Source organism: Somniosus microcephalus, chromosome 4 (assembly GCF_052327205.1).
Source record: "Somniosus microcephalus isolate GS21.2 chromosome 4, FLI_Smic_1.0, whole genome shotgun sequence".
In the NCBI taxonomy this organism is placed as follows: domain Eukaryota; kingdom Metazoa; phylum Chordata; class Chondrichthyes; order Squaliformes; family Somniosidae; genus Somniosus; species Somniosus microcephalus.
Window position 1 is genome coordinate 57,052,953 of NC_140990.1, and position 18,962 is coordinate 57,071,914.

An 18,962-nucleotide genomic window follows, 5' to 3' on the forward strand; every position below is an offset into this window, starting at 1 on the left:
AAGACCATTTTGGAAAGGTAAGCTTTCTTTCAATGTAACGCACGCATATGTACGCCCTGTAACTTTTGAGCACATAGCCGACAGACGCACACCTGAGGACAGACAGAAGGACAGACAGAAGGACAGACAGACAGAAAGAAGTATCCATTTATATATATAGATGTGTCTATAGAAGACTTTTGAATTCCCTTTTATGTTAGCTGCCAATCTATTCTCATGCTCTCTTTGCCCCTCTTATTTTCTTTTTCACTTCCCCTCTGAATTTTCTGTATTCAGCCTGATTCTCACTTATATTCTCAACCTGACATCTATCATACGCGCTCTTTTTCTGCTTCATCTTACTCTCTATCTCTTTTGTCATCCAGGGAGCTCCGTCTTCAGTTGCCGTACCTTTCCGCCCTCATGGGAATGCACCTCAACTGTGCCTGAACCATCTCCTTGTAGTGTATGTACCTTTAAGAGAGAACTACTTTTACAGCTCCTGTATACTGTAGTACCGGCAGTGACCACACCTGTATATAAGCCTTGAGCATGCCACTGTACTGTCATGCTTTAGACTACCCTCCTCCAGTAAACACCTGTTGATTGTTAAGTTACAGCATCCGTGTAGTTATTGGAAAACATCATACTTTAAGAATCACGGATTCAACAGTGGCGACGAGGTCGATTCGAATCTACCTGCAACTCTGCATTTCCCTTCAAGGATTCGCTCCGGTGAGGGCGGTGGAAGAAAGTCGAGGCCAGAAGCACGGGCGTCGACCACGAGCAACCGCCCAGTCATCCGGCAGAGAGTGAACATTGCAGGGGAGGCTGTTGAGAGCCGGGCTTGGTTCCCCAGCCACGACGATCAGCAACAGACTGACGACAGGTACCAGGTACAACGCAGACCCTTCCCGGACAGTGGCGGCTGGAGCCGACCGACGGCAGAGAAAAAGCCGAGGCAGCGTCGACGGGGTAAGAGAGAGGGTGAAGCGCACAGGGGAGCAGCCGGGGGGTTGAAAACCGAGCGGCATCGAGGAAAAACAAAACAGAGAGAGAGAGGGTAAAGCAGCAGCCGGGTTCAGGACCGAGCGACGGCAACGGGAAAGGCGCACAGGAGAACGCGCAGAGCACAGCCAGGGCTCAAGGGCTGAACCGCGTCCGTGGGGAGAAGAAGGGAGAGTGCGGGAGATGCCATTGAGCCGCGGAGAAGAAGGGAGAGCGCGGGAGATGCCATTTTAGAAGCCGCAGCGGAGAAGAAGGGCGAGCGCGGGAAGAAAGGAAAGCGTGGGGAGACACCATTTTGTGCCAGCGGAGAAGAAGGTGGAGCGCAGGAGGCGCCATTTTAGACAGTTAAATCACACCCAGGGATGCCAAAGAGTGGCAGTATCACTGCGTTCGACAATGAAGTCAAAGATTGGGCGACATATGTGGAACGCATTGAGGTGTACTACAGGGCGAACGAAGTGCCAGATGCTAGGAAAGCACTGGTTTTGTTAAATTCCATGGGTGCAAAAACTTATGGCTTACTGCGAAACCTAATAACCCCAGAGAAGCCCGTGGATAAGAATTTCGAAAGCATAGCGGAAATCCTACAGGACCACTTAAACCCCACACCGCTGCTGATAGCAGAAAGATTTAAGTTCCACAAAAGGAACCAGCATAAAGACGAAAGTAATGCTGAGTACTTAACGGAACTGCGCAAGCTATCGAAACACTGCCAGTTTGGAGTGGGACTAGCAGATACGTTAAGGGACAAGTTTGTGTGTGGGCTTCAAAGTGAAGGAACCCAGAAACGGCTTCAATCAGAAAAGGATCTTACGCTGGACAAGGCTTTCAGCATGGCAGTATCACACGAAGCAGCCGCACGGGGCGCTGCAGGGATACAACGGAGACCGCAAGAATATGGCACCAATGAAATGTCATATGGAGCAGGGAAGTGTTATCGCTGCGGCAGAACAACACACGACCAGAAGGATTGTTGGTTCAAGGACCAATTGTGCAGACGGTGTGGAAAAGCAGGACGCATAGCAAGAGTCTGCAGGTCAGGGAAGAAAACCAACAGCAAGAAATTTCCACAGGAGAAGTACAAAAAGGTACATAAGGTGATGGACAGTAGTTCAGATGAACAGAAAAGTGATACAGACTCTGGAAGCAAGGAGCTGGGTTGTCTGAAACTACATAAGGTAACCAAAATGGAGGATCACCAGGCTATCTGGGTTACACTCAAGATAGACGGAGTCCAAGTGAAAATGGAATTGGATACAGGATCAGCCCTAACAGTCATAAACCAAAGGGACTATAAGCGGCTATTTTCACATATACCCTTGAAAGCTACAGAGATTGTCTTGAAGACGTACACGGGGCAAAAAGTCTACCCCAAAGGAGAAATAAGGGTGAAAGTGATATACAAAGGCCAGGAAATACCTAAAATGGACCTATATGTATTGCCAGATGGAGGACCACCACTACTAGGATGTGAATGGATCCGGAAGATACAATTAGATTGGCATTCCATACAGGTACTGAAGGTTGAGGCCAAAAAGGGATGATGACGTCACACCTGGCCGACTGTCAAAGATGCTAACTGATGCACAAGAAGTGTTCCAGGAGGGACTCGGAACACTAAAAGGCATAACAGCAACGATTAAATAGAGGAAAATGCAAGCCCAAAGCTTTTAAGGCCAGGCCGGTGCTTATGCGATCCGACCAGCAGTCGAAGCAGAGCTGGAAGGGTTGGAACATTCAGGAGTACTGTCCAAAGTAGACTGGAGCGAGTGGGCTACACCCATCATTCCTGTAATGAAGAGGTCGTTGAGTAATACGCCTGGGGAACCAAAGAAGGTCCGCATCTGTGGGGATTTTAAGGTGACAGTGAACCCAGTCCTTCACACGGTACAATATCCGCTTCCAGGGATTGAGGATATTTTCGCCTCGCTATCTGGAGGTAACCACTTCACCAAAATTGATCTGGCCCAGGCGTACTTGCAAATGAAGGTAGAAGAAGCCTCGAAGCAATACCTCACGATCAACACTCATAAAGGTCTCTAGCAATACAACTGGCTGGTGTTCGGGAGGTAGCATCGGCTCCGGCTATTGGCAAAGTGCAATGGATCAAGTCCTGCAAGGGATTCCAGGGACCCAGTGTTATTTGGACGACATCCTGGTCACGGGCGAAAATGACAGTGATCACCTCGCCAACCTGGAGAAGGTGCTCACTAGATTAAAGGAATATGGGCTACGAGCTAATCGCCACAAGTGCGAGTTTTTCCAAAAGCAGATCTCGTATTGTGGCCACGTTATTGATGAAGAGGCAGTAGTCAAGGCTCCAGCACCGGAAAATGTATCACAACTGAGGTCGTTCCTCGGGCTGGTAAACTACTACCATAAGTTCTTACCAAATTTGTCTACAGTATTACACCCACTGAACACCCTACTGCAAACGAGGGTACCATGGAAGTGGAATGACGAATGTAAACGAGCTTTCCGGAAGTGCAAAGAATTGATCACATCAGAAAAGGTGTTGGCCCATTTCAACCCAGCACTATCAATTCGGTTGGCATGTGATGCATCACCCTATGGTATTGGAGCGGTGCTGTCGCACAAATTCCCAGACGGGTTGGAGAGGCCAGTAGCCTTTGCGTCTCGGTCACTATCCTCAGCCAAGCGCAACTATGCCCAGATTGACAGGGAGGCCCTCAGCCTAGTATGGGGAGTAAAAAAAATGCAACCACTATCTGCATGGGCAGAAGTTCACCTTGCTGACTGACCACCAACCACTTGTCTCCATCTTCAATCCAAAGAAGGGCGTTGCGGTGATGACTGCACAACGGTTACAAAGTTGGTCCCTTTTTCTAGGGGCGAACCAATATGAAATGGAATATAAAGGCACGAAACAGCATGGAAACGCTGATGGGCTATCATGCCTGCCACTGCCTACTGTGGAGGAAGCACCAGCAGTGGACCCTATCGAGATATTTTATTCGTCAATAATTGAATGATTGCCAGTAACTAACGTGGATATAGAGAAGGAGACCCGCAATGATCCAACACTGTCTCGGGTATATGATTTGACGGTGAGGGGATGGCCAATACATGGCGACTCACTGTTGCCAGCATTCTCATCCAGAAGAGAACAGCTGTCAGTATGCCAGGGGACAGTGATGTGTGGATCCCGAGTGGTAATTCCACCCAAGTTAAGGGAGAGAGTGCTCAATGAGCTTCATGAAGGTCATCTGGGAGGGGTGAAAATGAAAAGCCTTGTTAGGGCTTATGTGTGGTGGCCGGGGATCGATCAAAAAATCGAGGACCTAACAAAGAGCTGCTCAGGATGCCAGAAGGTCCAAAATGCACCACCACAGGCCCCTCTACACCCATGGGAGTGGCCCTCCTCTCCATGGCAATGGGTGCATATTGATTTTGCTGGTCCATTCATGGACTCAATGTTCTTAATAGCAGTGGATGCTCACTCGAAATGGCCTGAGGTGATCAAAATGTCCTCAACCACTACAGAGAAAACGATTGCAGTCCTACGGACCATATTTGCCAGGAACGGCTTGCCAGAGCAGATTTGCTCTGATAATGGACCACAGTTTTTGTCCGAAGAGTTTCAGGAATTTATGAGAATGGGGTAAGGCATTACACATCCGCCCCATATCATCCAGCCACAATTGGCTGAGAGGTTCGTACAAACCTTTAAAAAGGCGATAAAGGCCATGTGCAATGATAAAATTCCACTACAGCATAAGGTGGACAATTTCCTGTTAGCCTACAGAAATGTGACACATGCAGTTACCATCCAGACCCCGGCCATGATGTTCTTTAACCGAAGGTTGAGATCTCGTCTGGATTTGCTCAGACCAAATGTGCGAAGGAATGTTGAGGATAAACAATTCCAGCACATCAATGAGAAGTCGACAAGGAGCTTCAATGTAGGACAACCAGTCTTGGCCCGTGACTGCCGAACAGAGAAATGGCAACCCGGAACGATATGCACATGGCAGGGGCTATTGATGTACACAGTGGATGTCGGGGAGAACATTGTGAGATGCCACGTCAACCAGATCTTGGCATCACAGGAACGAGTCAACCCCATGCCTCGCGTCCCTGGGGATGAACCCGACATACCGGTAGCATCTACCTCAGAAACAGTAGCAGTGGAAACTGATGAAATAACCGACGAAAAGGGGCCAGAATCGCCTCCGCACCAAGAACAAGAACCTCAGGAAAGGCGCTACCCAGAAAGGATCAGGAAGCCGCCCCAAAGACTGAATCTATAAATTGACTATTTCAGTTTAATGTGCACGTTAAAGTGTTAATTGTTATTTGAACATTATGGGTACTGCTAATCTAAAAGGGGAGGAATTGTAGTGTATGTACCTTTAAGAGAGAACTACTTTTACAGCTCCTATATACTGTAGTACCAGCAGTGACCACACCTGTATATAAGCCTTGAGCATGCCTCTGTACTGTCAGTCTTTAGACTACCCTCCTCCAGTAAACACCTGTTGATTGTTAAGTTACAGCCTCCGTGTAGTTATTGGAAAACATCATACTTTAAGAATCACGGATTCAACACTCCTCATCAAAGGCAGTCCATTGTTCAATTACAGTTTTGCCTGCCAATCTTTGATTCCAATTTACCCGGGCCAGATCCATTCTCAACCCACTGAAATTTGCTGTCGTCCAAGTAAGCATTTTTACTCTAGATTGCTCCAGAATTTCGAGAATGTTAAACTCCAGCCCAGTTATAGGGGTTATTAATATCAGCAGAAACAAACCCCAACTGTCAGAGTGAACATGGTTCAGTCCTGGATATGATTAACAGCAGCAACAACAGCAGAATCCAACCCGTGCCGTCACTTGTGAACTCGCTGGTGTGTCAGCAGGTTGGATGAGTGAGTGAATCCCTTCCCACACACGGAGCAAGTGAATGGCCTCTCCCCAGTGTGAACTCCCTGGTGTCTCAGCAGGTTGGATGAGTGAGTGAATCCCTTCCCACACACGGAGCAGGTGAACGGCCTCTCCCCAGTGTGAACGCACTGGTGTTCAGTGAGGTTGGATGAATTAGCGAATCCCTTCCCACACACGGAGCAGGTGAACGGCCTCTCCCCAGTGTGAACTCGCTTGTGTTCAGTGAGGGGGGATGACTGTGTGAACCTCTTCCCGTAATGAGAGCAACTGAATGGTCTCTCATCAGTGTGAACTTGCTGATGTTTCAGGAGGATGGACGAGCGAGTGAATCCCTCCCCACATAGAAAGCAAATAAATGGCCTCTCCCCGGTGTGAGAGCACCGATGAGTTTCCAGCTCGGACGGGTAACTGAATCCCTTCCCACAGTCCCCACATTTCCAGGGTTGCTCCCCGGTGTGACTGTGCTTGTGTCTCAACAGACCAGATGATCGGCTGAAGCCTCGTCCACACACAGAACACATGTATGGTTTCTCCACACTGTGAACGGTGCTTTTTGTTTCCATGGTCAAAGCCTGGTGATATTCAGGTCCTGATGAATCAAGTGACCCTGTCAGATCTTGATGTGATGTTTGGTTTGATCTTCCTGTCTACAGATGCTCCCCTTCTCATACTCTGTAAAATGAATTTAAACAGGAAAACGGGAGCGTGAGAGAGAACCCACAAAAACACAAAGGCAGGTTGTGAAATTGAGCTCAATGAATCTGGTCATTTGTGGGGCAGGCAGCAGAAAAAAGCTGCCGGATTGTCATAAAAACCCAACTGGTTCACTAATGTCCCTCAGGGAAGGGAACCCACCATCCAGGCTGGGCCTTCCCAAGACTATGGCCTCAATGGGACGGGAGAGAGGTGGGAGGGGGAATGGTGAAGGAGAGGGCCTTTATTCATCTGCAACTCAACCAGAACTTAGACAGAACCTCACAAACCCGTGACCTCCACCACCTTGAAGGACCAGGGCAGCAGGTGTATGGGAACACCATCACCGCCAAGCTCCTCACCAAGTCACACACCATTCTGACTTGGACATATATCGCTGTTCCTTCATCGTCGCTGAGCAGAAATCCTGGAACTCCTTACCTAACAACATTCTGGGAGTACCTTCACCACACAGACTGCAGCGGTTCAAGAAGAAGGCTCACCATCACCTTCTCAACAGGAAACTGGAGATTGGCAATAAATGCTGGCCTTGCTAGAGATGCCCACACCCCATGAAAGAATTCAAAAATATTTGCATATGTAAAATAGATTAAAAGCCTTCACAGAAATACTTGTTCCTAAAACAATACTCTTTTACATTGTATGGACAGTGTCTGTTTAACAACCTAATCTCCCCCAGAATCCACCTCCCTTGACAGTCTCACATTGGAAATTGTTGGGTCCTCCTGGGCTCAGAAGTACTGGGGTTTAAACCCAGCAGCTTCTCCTCCATCTCCACTCCAGCTCAAACTGAAGCAGCAAAAAGACCTCCACAGGCGGCCAGGGAGCGACTTCCGCATCGAGCGCCCGCCCTGATACAAGCCGGCTCTGGATTGCTTGGTCTGTGTTTCCAGACTCTGTTCTGTGAGCAATGCGAGCAATAAAACAAAATACTGCGGATGCAGGAAATCTGAAATAAAGAGAGAATGCTGGAAATCCTCAGCAGGTCAGGCGGCATCTGTGGAGAGAGAAACAAGGTTAACGGTTCAGGGCGCTGACCTTCCGTCAGCCTGCGATAAAACACTTCCCCACACCCCCTGACTAATGGCGGCCGAAGCACCCACAATTTCCCGCGCCGCAGAAACCGCTCTATCCAACGCGCTGATTTCCCCTCTGAGAGTGCGCATGCTCCCCAGGGCCACGGGGTATGCTGGGAGCCTGGCTACTGTCCTTTGGCCCAAGTCGGACTCGGTGGAAACGGTTAAAGATTCCCATCCCTCCCCTGAAGGTGCTGACTCTGGCTGGGTTCAGTTCTACACTCACTGGTTCCCCTCCCTCTCCTCCGAGAAGGTGCTTACTCTGGCTCTACCCTCCTTTCCAAAACTCTGACCATCCCTACAAGCATTCCCCCTGTAATATCCTGCAATTTTGGTGAAGGGTTCTCCCTGACCATCACCATTTCTCCAACATTTACAGACACGCCCAGACCAGTCACCATTTCTCCTTCATTTACAGACGCTCCCTGATCTGTCACCATTTATCCTTCATTTACAGACGCTCCCTGATCTGTCACCATTTATCTTTCATTTACAAATGCTCCCTGACCAGTCTCCATTTCTCCTTCATTTACAGACGCTCCCTGACCATCACCATTTCTCTTCCATTTACAGAGTCCCCATTAGCCTTCCATTTACAGATACTCCCTGACCAGTCTCCATTTCTCCTCCATTTACTGACGCTCCCTGACTCGCTGGGGATTTCCCAGCACTTCCTGGTTATCCTGGAGTTTGCATCTTAAACTGGCGGGTAGTTGTGAGGAGGCGGATAATGTTGAGTGTTTTCACCGGGCTGGGCCTGGGGCTGCACTCAGGGTGTGTGCAGCCTGCCTCCCCCCGGGGTTTATTAACCCGCTCCCTCCACCCATCTCTCACCTGCAGCCTCACCCACAGTCGCCACCGGTGCCCCTGCATGCTCAGCTCACACTGCCCGGGTGATTGACGGGAGCTCTGGACCAATAGGAAGAGTCGGGCAGGGCTGGGAGGTTTGCGACCAACAGTCAAACGGGATCATGCTGACGGATATACTTGCCTTAGAGGCGGTGCAACGAAGGTTCACTAGATTGATTCCTGGGATGAGAGGGTTGTCGTATGAGCCAATCCAAGGGAACAAGCAGCAGGACAATGGGAAGAAACCACAACCGGCCCAAAAGTGGGATAATCTCCCCAAAAGGTCGGTGCAGACAGTTAGAAACTCCTCCTGGTGACTGTGTGCCTGCAGGACTCGGCTTCACTCCAGTGTTTAAAGGCACAGAGCGCTGGCCTCACACCCAGGGGGCAATGTGTGGAAATTCCAGGGGCAGCGAGGACATGCCCGGAAACACCCCGGAGCAGTGAAAGCCCACTGGGCCCCAGGACAAGCTCATCGGAAAACCCAGGACAAGGGCAAATTCAAAACGTAGTTTGCAGGCGTGCTGCTCTATTCACACATCGAAGGTGAGAGAGATGCTGTGGGACACACACTAAGCCCAGTAACTGACAGAGATTAACAGGCTGGGTTTTGTGTTTAGTGATCCCGGGCATGTTACTGATACCTTCCCTGGATACCAAGGCCGGGAGAGGCACTCTGGAAGGTTTGGGGAGCTGGGTCTTGTCCATGAGATTAACCGGAGGTATGAGAACTGAAATAATCTAGTGAGAAAGGAGAAAAGGCCCAAAAATGGAGCAGTCGGTCACAGGACATCAATTAGTCTCCCCTTATCTTGGAGAAATCAAATACTCGACACATTGTGTATTTGAAACAAAGCTGATTTATTCGACAGATAATCAGAATATTAAACTCAAACCCAGTTATTGGGGTTATTAAGATCAGCAGAAACAAACCCCAAATGTCAGAATGAACATAGTTCAGTCCTGGATGTGATTAACAGCAGCAATAACAGCAGAATCCAACCCCTGCAGTCACTTGTGAACTCGCTGGTGTCTCAGCAGGCTGGATGAACGAGTGAATCTGTTCCCACACTCAGAGCAGGTAAATGGCCTCTCCCCAGTGTGAACTCGCTGGTGTGACAGCAGGTAAGATGAACGAGTGAATCTGCTCCCACACTCAGAGCAGGTAAATGGCCTCTCCCCAGTGTGAACTCGCTGGTGTGACAGCAGGTAAGATGAACGAGTGAATCTGTTCCCACACTCAGAGCAAGTGAACGGCCTCTCCCCAGTGTGACCTCGCTGGTGTCTCAGGAGATCAGCTGTGCTTTTAAAGCTCTGCTCACAATCAGAACATTTAAATGGTCTCTTATCCGTGTGAACAAGTTGATGTGCAGCGAGGTGGGATGACTGAGTGAATCTCTTCCCACACATAGAGCAGGTAAACGGCCTCTCCCCAGTGTGAACAGACTGGTGTGTCCGCAGGCTGGATGAATTAGTGAATCTGTTCCCACACACGGAGCAGGTGAACGGTCTCTCCCCGGTGTGAGTGCGTTGGTGTTGCATCAGATGCTTTCTGCTTTTAAAGCTCTGCTCACAGTCAGAACATTTAAATGGTCTCTTATCAGTGTGAACAAGTTCATGTGCAGTGAGGTGGGATGACTGAGTGAATCTCTTCCCACACACGGAGCAGGTGAACGGCCTCTCCCCGGTATGAGTGCGTTGGTGTTGCATCAGATCCTTTGTTGTCTTAAAGCCCTTCTCACAGTCAGAACATTTAAACGGTCTCTTATTAGAGTGAACAAGTTGGTGTGCAGTGAGGCTGGAGGAGTTACTGAATCCCTTCCCACACAGGGAGCAGGTGAACGGTCTCTCCCCAGTGTAAATGCCCTCGTGTTTAATCAGTTCCTCAGAGCTTTTAAAGCAGTTCCCACAGTCAGAACATTTAAACAGACTCTCGTCAGTGTGAACTTGCTGGTGTTTCAGCAGGTTAGGCAATTGAGTGAATACATTCCCACACATGGAGCTACTAAACTGTGTGGCAACAGTGTGAACACCTTGGTGTCTGAGCATGTTGCATAACAGACTGAATCCCTTCCCACACACGGAGCAGGTGAACGGCCTCTCCCCAGTGTGAGTGCGTTGATGAATTTCTAGCAGGGATGGGTAATTGAATCCCTTCCCACAGTCCCCACATTTCCACGGTTTCTCCGTGCTGAGGGTGTCCTTGTGTTGCTCCAGGTTGGACAATCAGTTGAAGCCTCGTCCACACACAGAACACGTGGACGGTTTCTTCCCAATGTGAATGGTGCGATGTTATTTCAGGCTGTGTAACTGGTTAAAGCTCTTTCCACTGTCAGTGCACTGGAACACTCTCACTTGGGTGTGTGTATCTCGGTGCTTTTCCAGTCACACTGATGTTTGAAATCTTTTCCCACAGACAGAACAGACAAACATTTCTCCTTCCACATTCAAAGGCCGATGATATTCAGGTCCTGATGAATTGAGCGACTCCGTCAGATCTTGACGTGATGTTTGGTTTGAGTTTCCTGTCTGCAAATCCTCCCCTTCTAATACCCTGTAAAAGGAGTTTACAAAAGTCATCACTGTAAGTACGATAGAAATTCAGAACAGACAATTCTAGTTTCTATGGAACATTCTTTCCCCTCTCATTCCCCGAAAGCTGTAAATCCCCATCCCACACACTCTCCCTCCTCCATGTGCTGAAGTCCAATCCCATTGTACCATCTCCAACATTTTTTCCTCTGCTCCCAGTTTTCCTCCTCCCCTGAAGGTGCTGACTCTGGCTGGGTTCAGTTCTAGACTCACTGGTTCCCCTCCCTCTCCTCCCCTGAAGGTGCTGACTCTGGCTGGGTTCAGTTCTCCACTCTCTGGTTCCTCTCCCTCTCCTCCCCTGAAGGTGCTGACTCTGGCTGCATTCAGTTCTACACTCACTGGTTCCCCTCCCTCTCCTCCCCTGAAGGTGCTGACTCTGGCTGGGTTCAGTTCTACACTCACTGGTTCCCCTCCCTCTCCTCCCCTGAAGGTGCTGACTCTGGCTGCATTCAGTTCTGCACTCACTGGTTCCCCTCCCTCTCCTCCCCTGAAGGTGCTGACTCTGGCTGGGTTCAGTTCTACACTCACTGGTTTCTCTCCCTCTCCTCCCCTGAAGGTGCTGACTCTGGCTGGGTTCAGTTCTACAGTCACTGGTTCCACTCCCTCTCCTCCCCTGAAGGTGCTGACTCTGGCTGGGTTCAGTTCTACATTCACTGGTTCCACTCCCTCTCCTCCCCTGAAGGTGCTGACCGCGGCTGGGTTCAGTTCTACACTCACTGGTTCCCCTCCCTCTCCTCCCCTGAAGGTGCTGACTCTGGCTGGGTTCAGTTCTACGCTCACCGGTTCTCCTTGTTTTCCTTTTCAGAAAGTACTGTTTCTAACTCTAACCCTCTTTCCAATACACTGTCCTTCCTTATAAGCTTTCTTCTGTAATACCTCACAATTTTGGTGAGGGGCACTCCTTGACCTGTCACAATTTCACCTCCAATTACAGGCGATCCCTCACCAGTCTCCATTTCACCTACATTTACAGACACTCCCTGACTAATCACCATTTCTCCTTTATTTACAGATGCTCCCTGACCAGTCTCCATTCCTATTTCATTTCCAGATGCTCCCTGACCAGTCACCATTTCGTCTTCATTTACAGATGCTCCCTGACCATTTCCATTTCACTTCCATTAACACACGCTCCTTGACCAGTGTCCACTTCTCCTCTATTTACAGACGCTCCCTGACCAGTTTCCATTTCACTTCCATTTACAGACGCTCCCTGACCAGTGTCCACTTATCCTCCATTTACAAACGCTCCCTGACCAGTCACCATTTCTCCATTTACAGACACTCCCTGACAAGACACCATTTCTCCTCCATTTACAGATGCTCCCTGACTTCCTGTCTGTCCCGGAGTTTGGCGCGGGGCCCCTTTGCTGAGTGAATCGGGAAAAACCGGGAAGCGGCGGGCGGAAAATGTTGCATGTTTTAATAATGGGGCCTGGGGCCGCACTCGGGGTGTGAGCAGCCTGCGTCCCCCCGGGGTTCATGAACCCGCTCCCTGAGCTCGGGGTGTGAGCAGCCCGTGTCCCCCCGGGGTTCATGAACCCGCTCCCTGAGCTCGGGGTGTGAGCGGCCCGCGTCCCCCCGGGGTTCATGAACCCGCTCCCTGAGCTCGGGGTGTGAGCAGCCCGCGTCCCCCCCCGGGGTTCATGAACCTGCTCCCTGAGCTCTCTGAACTCAACATAGAGTTCAAGAATTTCAGATCATAACCTCGGCCCCTATCATATATATTTTTTATCCACACTTTTTGTCTGTGCCTTTTGTTCTTCTCTGCCACATGGCAGCTGTCTTTCATTCTGCCAGCACAATTCACACTTCATCTAGAGCCAACCTTTGTTTCTTAACCTGTCCCATCTCCTTTTGCCTTGAATATCTCTTCATGTCTCTTTACTTCTCCTGCCTTCTATCCTCTCACAGACCTTCCCTTTTGTTCTTTCATCCCCTCCCCCATTTCCCAGCCCCTAAACTTGCTTTAAAATCTGTTCCATTTCCTGTTTTTTTCCAGTTCTAACGAAAGGTCATCGACCTGAAAGGGTAACTCTGTTTCTCTCTCCACAGATGCTGCCTGACCTGCGGAGTGTCTCCAGCGTTTTCTGTTTTTATCCCTGAGTTCTCTCACCTGATGTGTCAGCGGCCGCTGCCAAGGTCCGCGCATGCTCAGCTCACATTGCTCGGGTGATTGACGGGAGGTCCGGACCAATAACAAGAGCGGGGCGGGACTGGAGGACAGAGCGGCGGCGGGTCCTCCAACCAATCGGAGTCTGTGAGGGGCGGGGCTTAACCTTTAAACCGGAACAGAAGGTGAGCTGCTCAACAGGTCTTGACCCCTTGCTGCACCTCCATTGGTTGCAGGACCCGCCACCCGCCCCGCTCTTCCCATTGGTCCGGAGCTCCCGTCAATCACCCGGGTAATGAGAGCTGAGCATGCGCGGACCTTGGCAGCAGCCGCTGACACATCAGGTGAGAGAGCTCAGGGAGCGGGTTCATGAACCCCGGGGGGACGCGGGCCGCTCACACCCCGAGCTCAGGGAGCGGGTTCATGAACTCCGGGGGGCCGCGGGCCGCTCACACCCTGAGCTCAGGGAGCGGGTTCATGAACCCCGGGGGGACGCGGGCCGCTCACACCCCGAGCTCGGGGAGCGGGTTCATGAACCCCCGGGGGGACGCGGGCCGCTCACACCCCGAGCTCAGGGAGCGGGTTCATGAACCGCGGGGGGACGCGGGACGCTCACACCCCGAGCTCAGGGAGCGGGTTCATAACCCCCGGGGGGACGCGGGCCGCTCACACCCCGAGCTCAGGGAGCGGGTTCATGAACCCCGGGGGGACGCGGGCCGCTCACACCCCGAGCTCAGGGAGCGGGTTCATGAAACCCGGGGGGGACGTTGGCCGCTCACACCCCGAGTGCGGCCCCAGGCCCCATTATTAAAACACTCAAAATTATCCGCTTCCCCACAACTACCCGCCAGTTTAAGACACAAACACCGGGACAACCAGGAAGTGCTGGGAAATCCTCAGGGAGTGTCTGTAAATGGAGGAGAAACGGTGACTGGTCAGGGAGCGTCTGGAAATGGAGGAGAAATGGGGACTGGTCAGGGAGCGTCTGTAAATGGAGGCAAAATGGTGGCAGGTCAGGGAGCGTCTGTAAATGGAGGCGAAATGGTGGCAGGCCAGGAAGTGTCTGTAATTAAAGTAGAAATTTTTCATTATTTTGGGGCTTGGTTTGTGTGAATAAATAATCACTAATTTCAATTAGGTTCTTTTCTGTGCCCCAGCTCCTGTCAATACTGGCTGGAAAGGTGCCGGACTCTCAGGAGGCTCCACACCGCTGGCTGCTTGTGTGTCAGTGATCTCCCATCAGATTAATGTGCGTCTGCTGTGTGTGTGTTTAACAAAGTGCCCAAAGCAGTTCATAAGGTGGGGAACCAGTGAGTGTAGAACTGAACCCAGCCAGAGTCAGCGCCTTCAGGGGAGGAGAGGGAGGGGAACCAGTGAATGTGGAACTGAACCCAGCCAGAGTCAGCACCTTCAGGGGAGGAGAGAGAGGGGAACAAATGAGTGTAGAACTGAACCCAGCCAGAGTCTGCACCGTCAGGGGAGGAGCAAAACTGGGAGCAAAGGAAAAAATGTTGGAGATAGTGTGATGGGTTTGGATTTCATCACAGGGATGAGGGATGAGGGAGAGTGTGAGGGACGGAGATTTACAGCTTTTGGGGAACAAGAGAGGGAAGAATGTTCCATAGAAACTAGAATTGTCTGTTCTGAATTTCTATCCTGTACTTCCAGTGATGACTTTTGTAAACTCCTTTTACAGGGTATTAGAAGGGGAGGATTTACAGACCGGAAACTCAAACCAAACACCATGTGAAGAGCTGACAGATACACTCGATTCATCAGGACCCGAATATCATCAGCCTTTGAATCTGGAAGGAGAAACGTTTGTCTGTTCTGTCTGTGGGAAAAGATTTCAAACATCAATGTGACTGGAAAAGCACCGAGACACACACTCCCAAGTGAGAGTGTTCCAGTGCACTGACTGGAAAGAGCTTAAACCAGTTACACAGCCTTGAAAAAACATCGCACCTTTCACAGCGGGGAGAAACCGTACGCGTGTTCTTTGTTTGGACGAAGCTTCAACAGATCGTCCAACCTGGAGAGACTCAAGGACACCCACACCACAAAGAAACCGTGGAAATGTGGGGACTGTGGGAAGGGATTCAATTCCCCATCCCGGCTGGAAATTCATCAACGCAGTCACACTGGGGAGAGGCCGTTCAGCTGCTCCGTGTGTGGGAGGGGATTCACTCAGTCATCCCACCTTGCTACACATCAACTTGTTCACACTGATAAGAGACCATTTAAATGTTCTGACTGTGAGATGAGCTTTAAAAGCACAGCTGATCTCCTGAGACACCAGCGAGGTCACACTGGGGAGAGGCCGTTCACCTGCTCTGTGTGTGGGAAGGGATTCACTCGGTCATCCAACCTGCTGATACACCAGCGAGTTCACACTGGGGAGAGGCCGTTCACCTGCTCCGTGTGTGGGAAGAGATTCAAACGTTCATCCCACCTGCTGACACACCAGCGAGTTCACAAGTGACTGCAAGGGCTGGATTCTGCTGTTATTGCTGCTGTTAATCACATCCAGGACTAAACCATGTACATTCTGACATTTGAGGTTGGTTTCTGCTGATCTTAAACTCCAGCCCAGTTATTGGAGTTATTAATATTCTGGATATTTGTCGAATAAATCAGCTTTGCTTCAAATACACAGTGTGTTGAGTATTTGATTTCTCCAAGATAAGAAGAGACTAATTGATGTCCTGTTACTGTCTGCTCCATTTTTGGGCCTTTTCTCCTTTCTAACTCTCGATTATTTCAGTTCTCATACCTTTGGTTACTCACATGGACAAGGCCCAGCTCCCCATACATTTCAGAGTGCCTCTCCTAAGCTTGGTATCCAGGGAAGGTATTGGTAACACACCCAGGATCACTAAACACAAAACTCAATCTGTTAATCACTTTCAGCTACTGGGCTTAGTGTGTGACCCACAGCATCTCTCTTACCTTCGATGTGTGAATAGAGCATCACGCCTGCAAACTTCGTTTTGAATTTGCCTGGGTTTTCCGATGAGCTTGTCCTGGGGCCCAGTGGGCTTTCACTGCTCCGGGGTATTTCCAGGCATGTCCTCACTGCCCTTGGAATTCCCACACATTGCCCCCTGGGTGTGAGGCCAGCGCTCTGTGCCTTTAAACACTGGAGTGAAGCCGAGCCCTGCGGGCACACAGTCACCAGGAGGAGTTTCTAACTGTCCAGACCGACCTTTTGGGGAGATTATCCCACTTTTGGGCCGGTTGTGGTTTCTTCCCATTGTCCTGTTGCTTGTTCCCTTGGATTGGATCTTTATTCGTTCCCTTTGGTTTGTTTTCAGTTTCACTGCTGGACCCACCACTCCAAGCACTTTGTCTGATCTGCCCCGGGAATGAGCAGACTCCTCCCTCACCTCCCACACTGCACCATCTATGTTTAAATGAGGGGAGAGTGTAAACCCGGGGAGTCCGCTGTGTTCACCGGGCGAAATGTACGAGTGGCAGCGATGGACCAGGAGTGGAGTTTCAGCCCCGATATCTCATTCCCTCCACACAAGTCCAGATCAGCATTAGCCCCCCGCCCCGTGTTCACCTCCTCCACCCCTTGAAGCCCAATCGGGTGAAAGAAGGACACCCTCTGCATAAAGAGACTCCTTGTGTTCTCTCCCACCACGCGAATCCCTCAGGTATCTGGGGAAGTGCACAGACTCACAGCTAAGGGTTCGACAGTCAATGGAAACATCAGGGGGGCAATGGACCCCCTGCCCAGAACCCTGAATGGTTCAAAAGGGACCGACCCAATCCCATTGGTGATCATTAAAGGTGGAGGGTGAGAGCACAGTGAGGAGACCCACTGAGTGAATGTTTCAAACCCCATCGACTCCAGCACCATCTCCAGAGAGACTCTCAACTTGGGACAAAGTCTTCTGAGAACGAACGGAGAGGGCAAGGGCTGGGATCTGCCACAGAACCTGCAGCCTGGGGAGCATTTAATAGTCATCGGATCAAACCTTCCTCGCAAACAGTGGGCAACCATCAACCACCTCAGAAACGGTCATGGTAGATGCTGCCACCTTATCCATAGATGGAAGATTAAAGCCTCCCCATCATGTGACTGTGGAGCTCCTGATCAGACCCTGGAGCCCATCATTGAGCACTGCCCTCAGAGGAAATTCACAGGCAGCCGACAAGATACCCACACTGTTACACAGGAAGCTTTAGCCTGGATATCTGACTTAGATATTGACATTTGATTTACTTTCCTACTATCATACGAAAAAAAGAGATTGGACTTTGTTGCGTCCGTGTAGAATAAGACACAGACTGCTGGAGAAACGGTACAACAGGTGTTTACTCAACGTGGCTCACAGTGGAACTGATCTGTACAGATTACTACTCAGTGCTATATACAGGTGTGGTCACTGCCGGTACTGCAGTATACCTGAGCTGTAAAAGATAGTTCCCCTTAAAGGTATATACATTACAATTCCTCCCCTTTTAGATTAACAGTACCATAACACTCATTTAACAATTAAATATCAAACTAATTACAATTAACACTTTTAACATGCAACATTAGCTGAAAATAGTCTATTTATATATTCAGTCTTTGGGGAGGCTTCCTGATCCTTTCTGGATAGCGTCTTTCCCGAGTGTCTTGCTCTTGGTGCGGAGATGATTCTGGCCCCCTGTCGTCGGTTGGTTCATCAGCTTCCGATGCTACTGTTTCTGGGGTAGATGCGACCTGTACATCGGGTTCATCACCAGGTACGTATGGGCTAGGCATGGGGTTGACTTGTTCCTGTGACTCTAGGATCTGGTCAGCATGGCGTTTCACGATGCTCTCCCCAACGTCCACTGTGTACATTACTGGGCCCTGCCGTGTGCATATCGTTCCTGGCTGCCATTTTTCTGTTCGGTAGTCGCGGGCCAAGACTGGTTGCCCTACATTGAAGCTCCTTGTTGGCTTCTCATGGATGTGCTGGAATTGCTTACTCTCAACATCTCTTCGTACGTTTGGTCTGAGCAAATCCAGGTGAGATCTTAACCTTTGGTTAAAGAACATCAAGGCTGGGGCCTGGTTGGTGACTGCATGTGTCGCATTCCGGTAGGCGAACAGGAAATTGTCCACCTTGTGCTGCAGCGGAATGTTGTCATTGTACATAGCCTTTATTGCCTTAAAGGTTTGTACGAACCTCTCAGCCAATCCATTTGTGGTTGGATGATACGGGGCGGATGTGTAATGCCTTACCCCATTATTTTTCAAGAACCTCCGGAACTCTTCGGACACAAACTGTGGTCCGTTGTCGGAGCAAATCTGTTCTGGCAAGCCATTCCTGGCAAAAATGGTCCATAGGACTGCAATAGTTTTCTCCGTGGTGGTGGAGGACATTTTGATGACCTCAAGCCATTTCGAGTGCGCATCCATGGCTATTAAAAACATTGAGTCCATGAATGGACCAGCAAAATCAATATGCACCTGTTGCCATGGAGATGAGGGCCACTCCCATGGGTGTAGAGGGGCCTGTGGTGGTGCATTTTGGACTTTCTGGCATCCTGAGCAGCTCTTGGTCAGGTCCTTGATTTGTTTATCGATTCCCGGCCACCACACATAAGCCCTGGCTAGGCTTTTCATTTTTACCCCTCCCAGATGACCCTCATGAAGCTCATTGAGCACTCTATCCCTTAACTTGGGTGGAATTACCACTCGGGATCCACACATCAAGGTCCCCCGGCACACTGACAGCTGTTCT

At 50.1% G+C, this 18,962-nt stretch overlaps 1 protein-coding gene and 1 pseudogene across 1 annotated transcript; both read right to left on the reverse strand.

Annotated features, from left to right (window-relative positions):
- LOC147118960 (uncharacterized) overlaps positions 1-6,455 on the reverse strand; it is a 208,317-nt pseudogene extending 201,862 nt beyond the window's left edge.
- Positions 6,456-9,379: 2,924 nt separating this feature from the next.
- LOC147118961 (uncharacterized) lies at positions 9,380-13,304 on the reverse strand. The gene is made up of 2 exons (XM_085984722.1): positions 13,240-13,304; positions 9,380-11,085 (listed from the first exon to the last, which is right to left on the reverse strand). The coding sequence occupies exon 2, from the start codon at positions 10,578-10,580 to the stop codon at positions 9,543-9,545; it is 1,038 nt and encodes a 345-aa protein (XP_085840848.1). The 5' UTR covers positions 10,581-11,085; positions 13,240-13,304; the 3' UTR covers positions 9,380-9,542.
- Between the last annotated feature and the right edge of the window lie 5,658 nt (positions 13,305-18,962).

Coding starts and splice junctions, on each gene's coding strand:
- LOC147118961 (XM_085984722.1), bottom strand. CDS start 10,580: ATGCTCAGACACCAAGGTGTTCACACTGTTGCCACACAGTTTAGTAGC.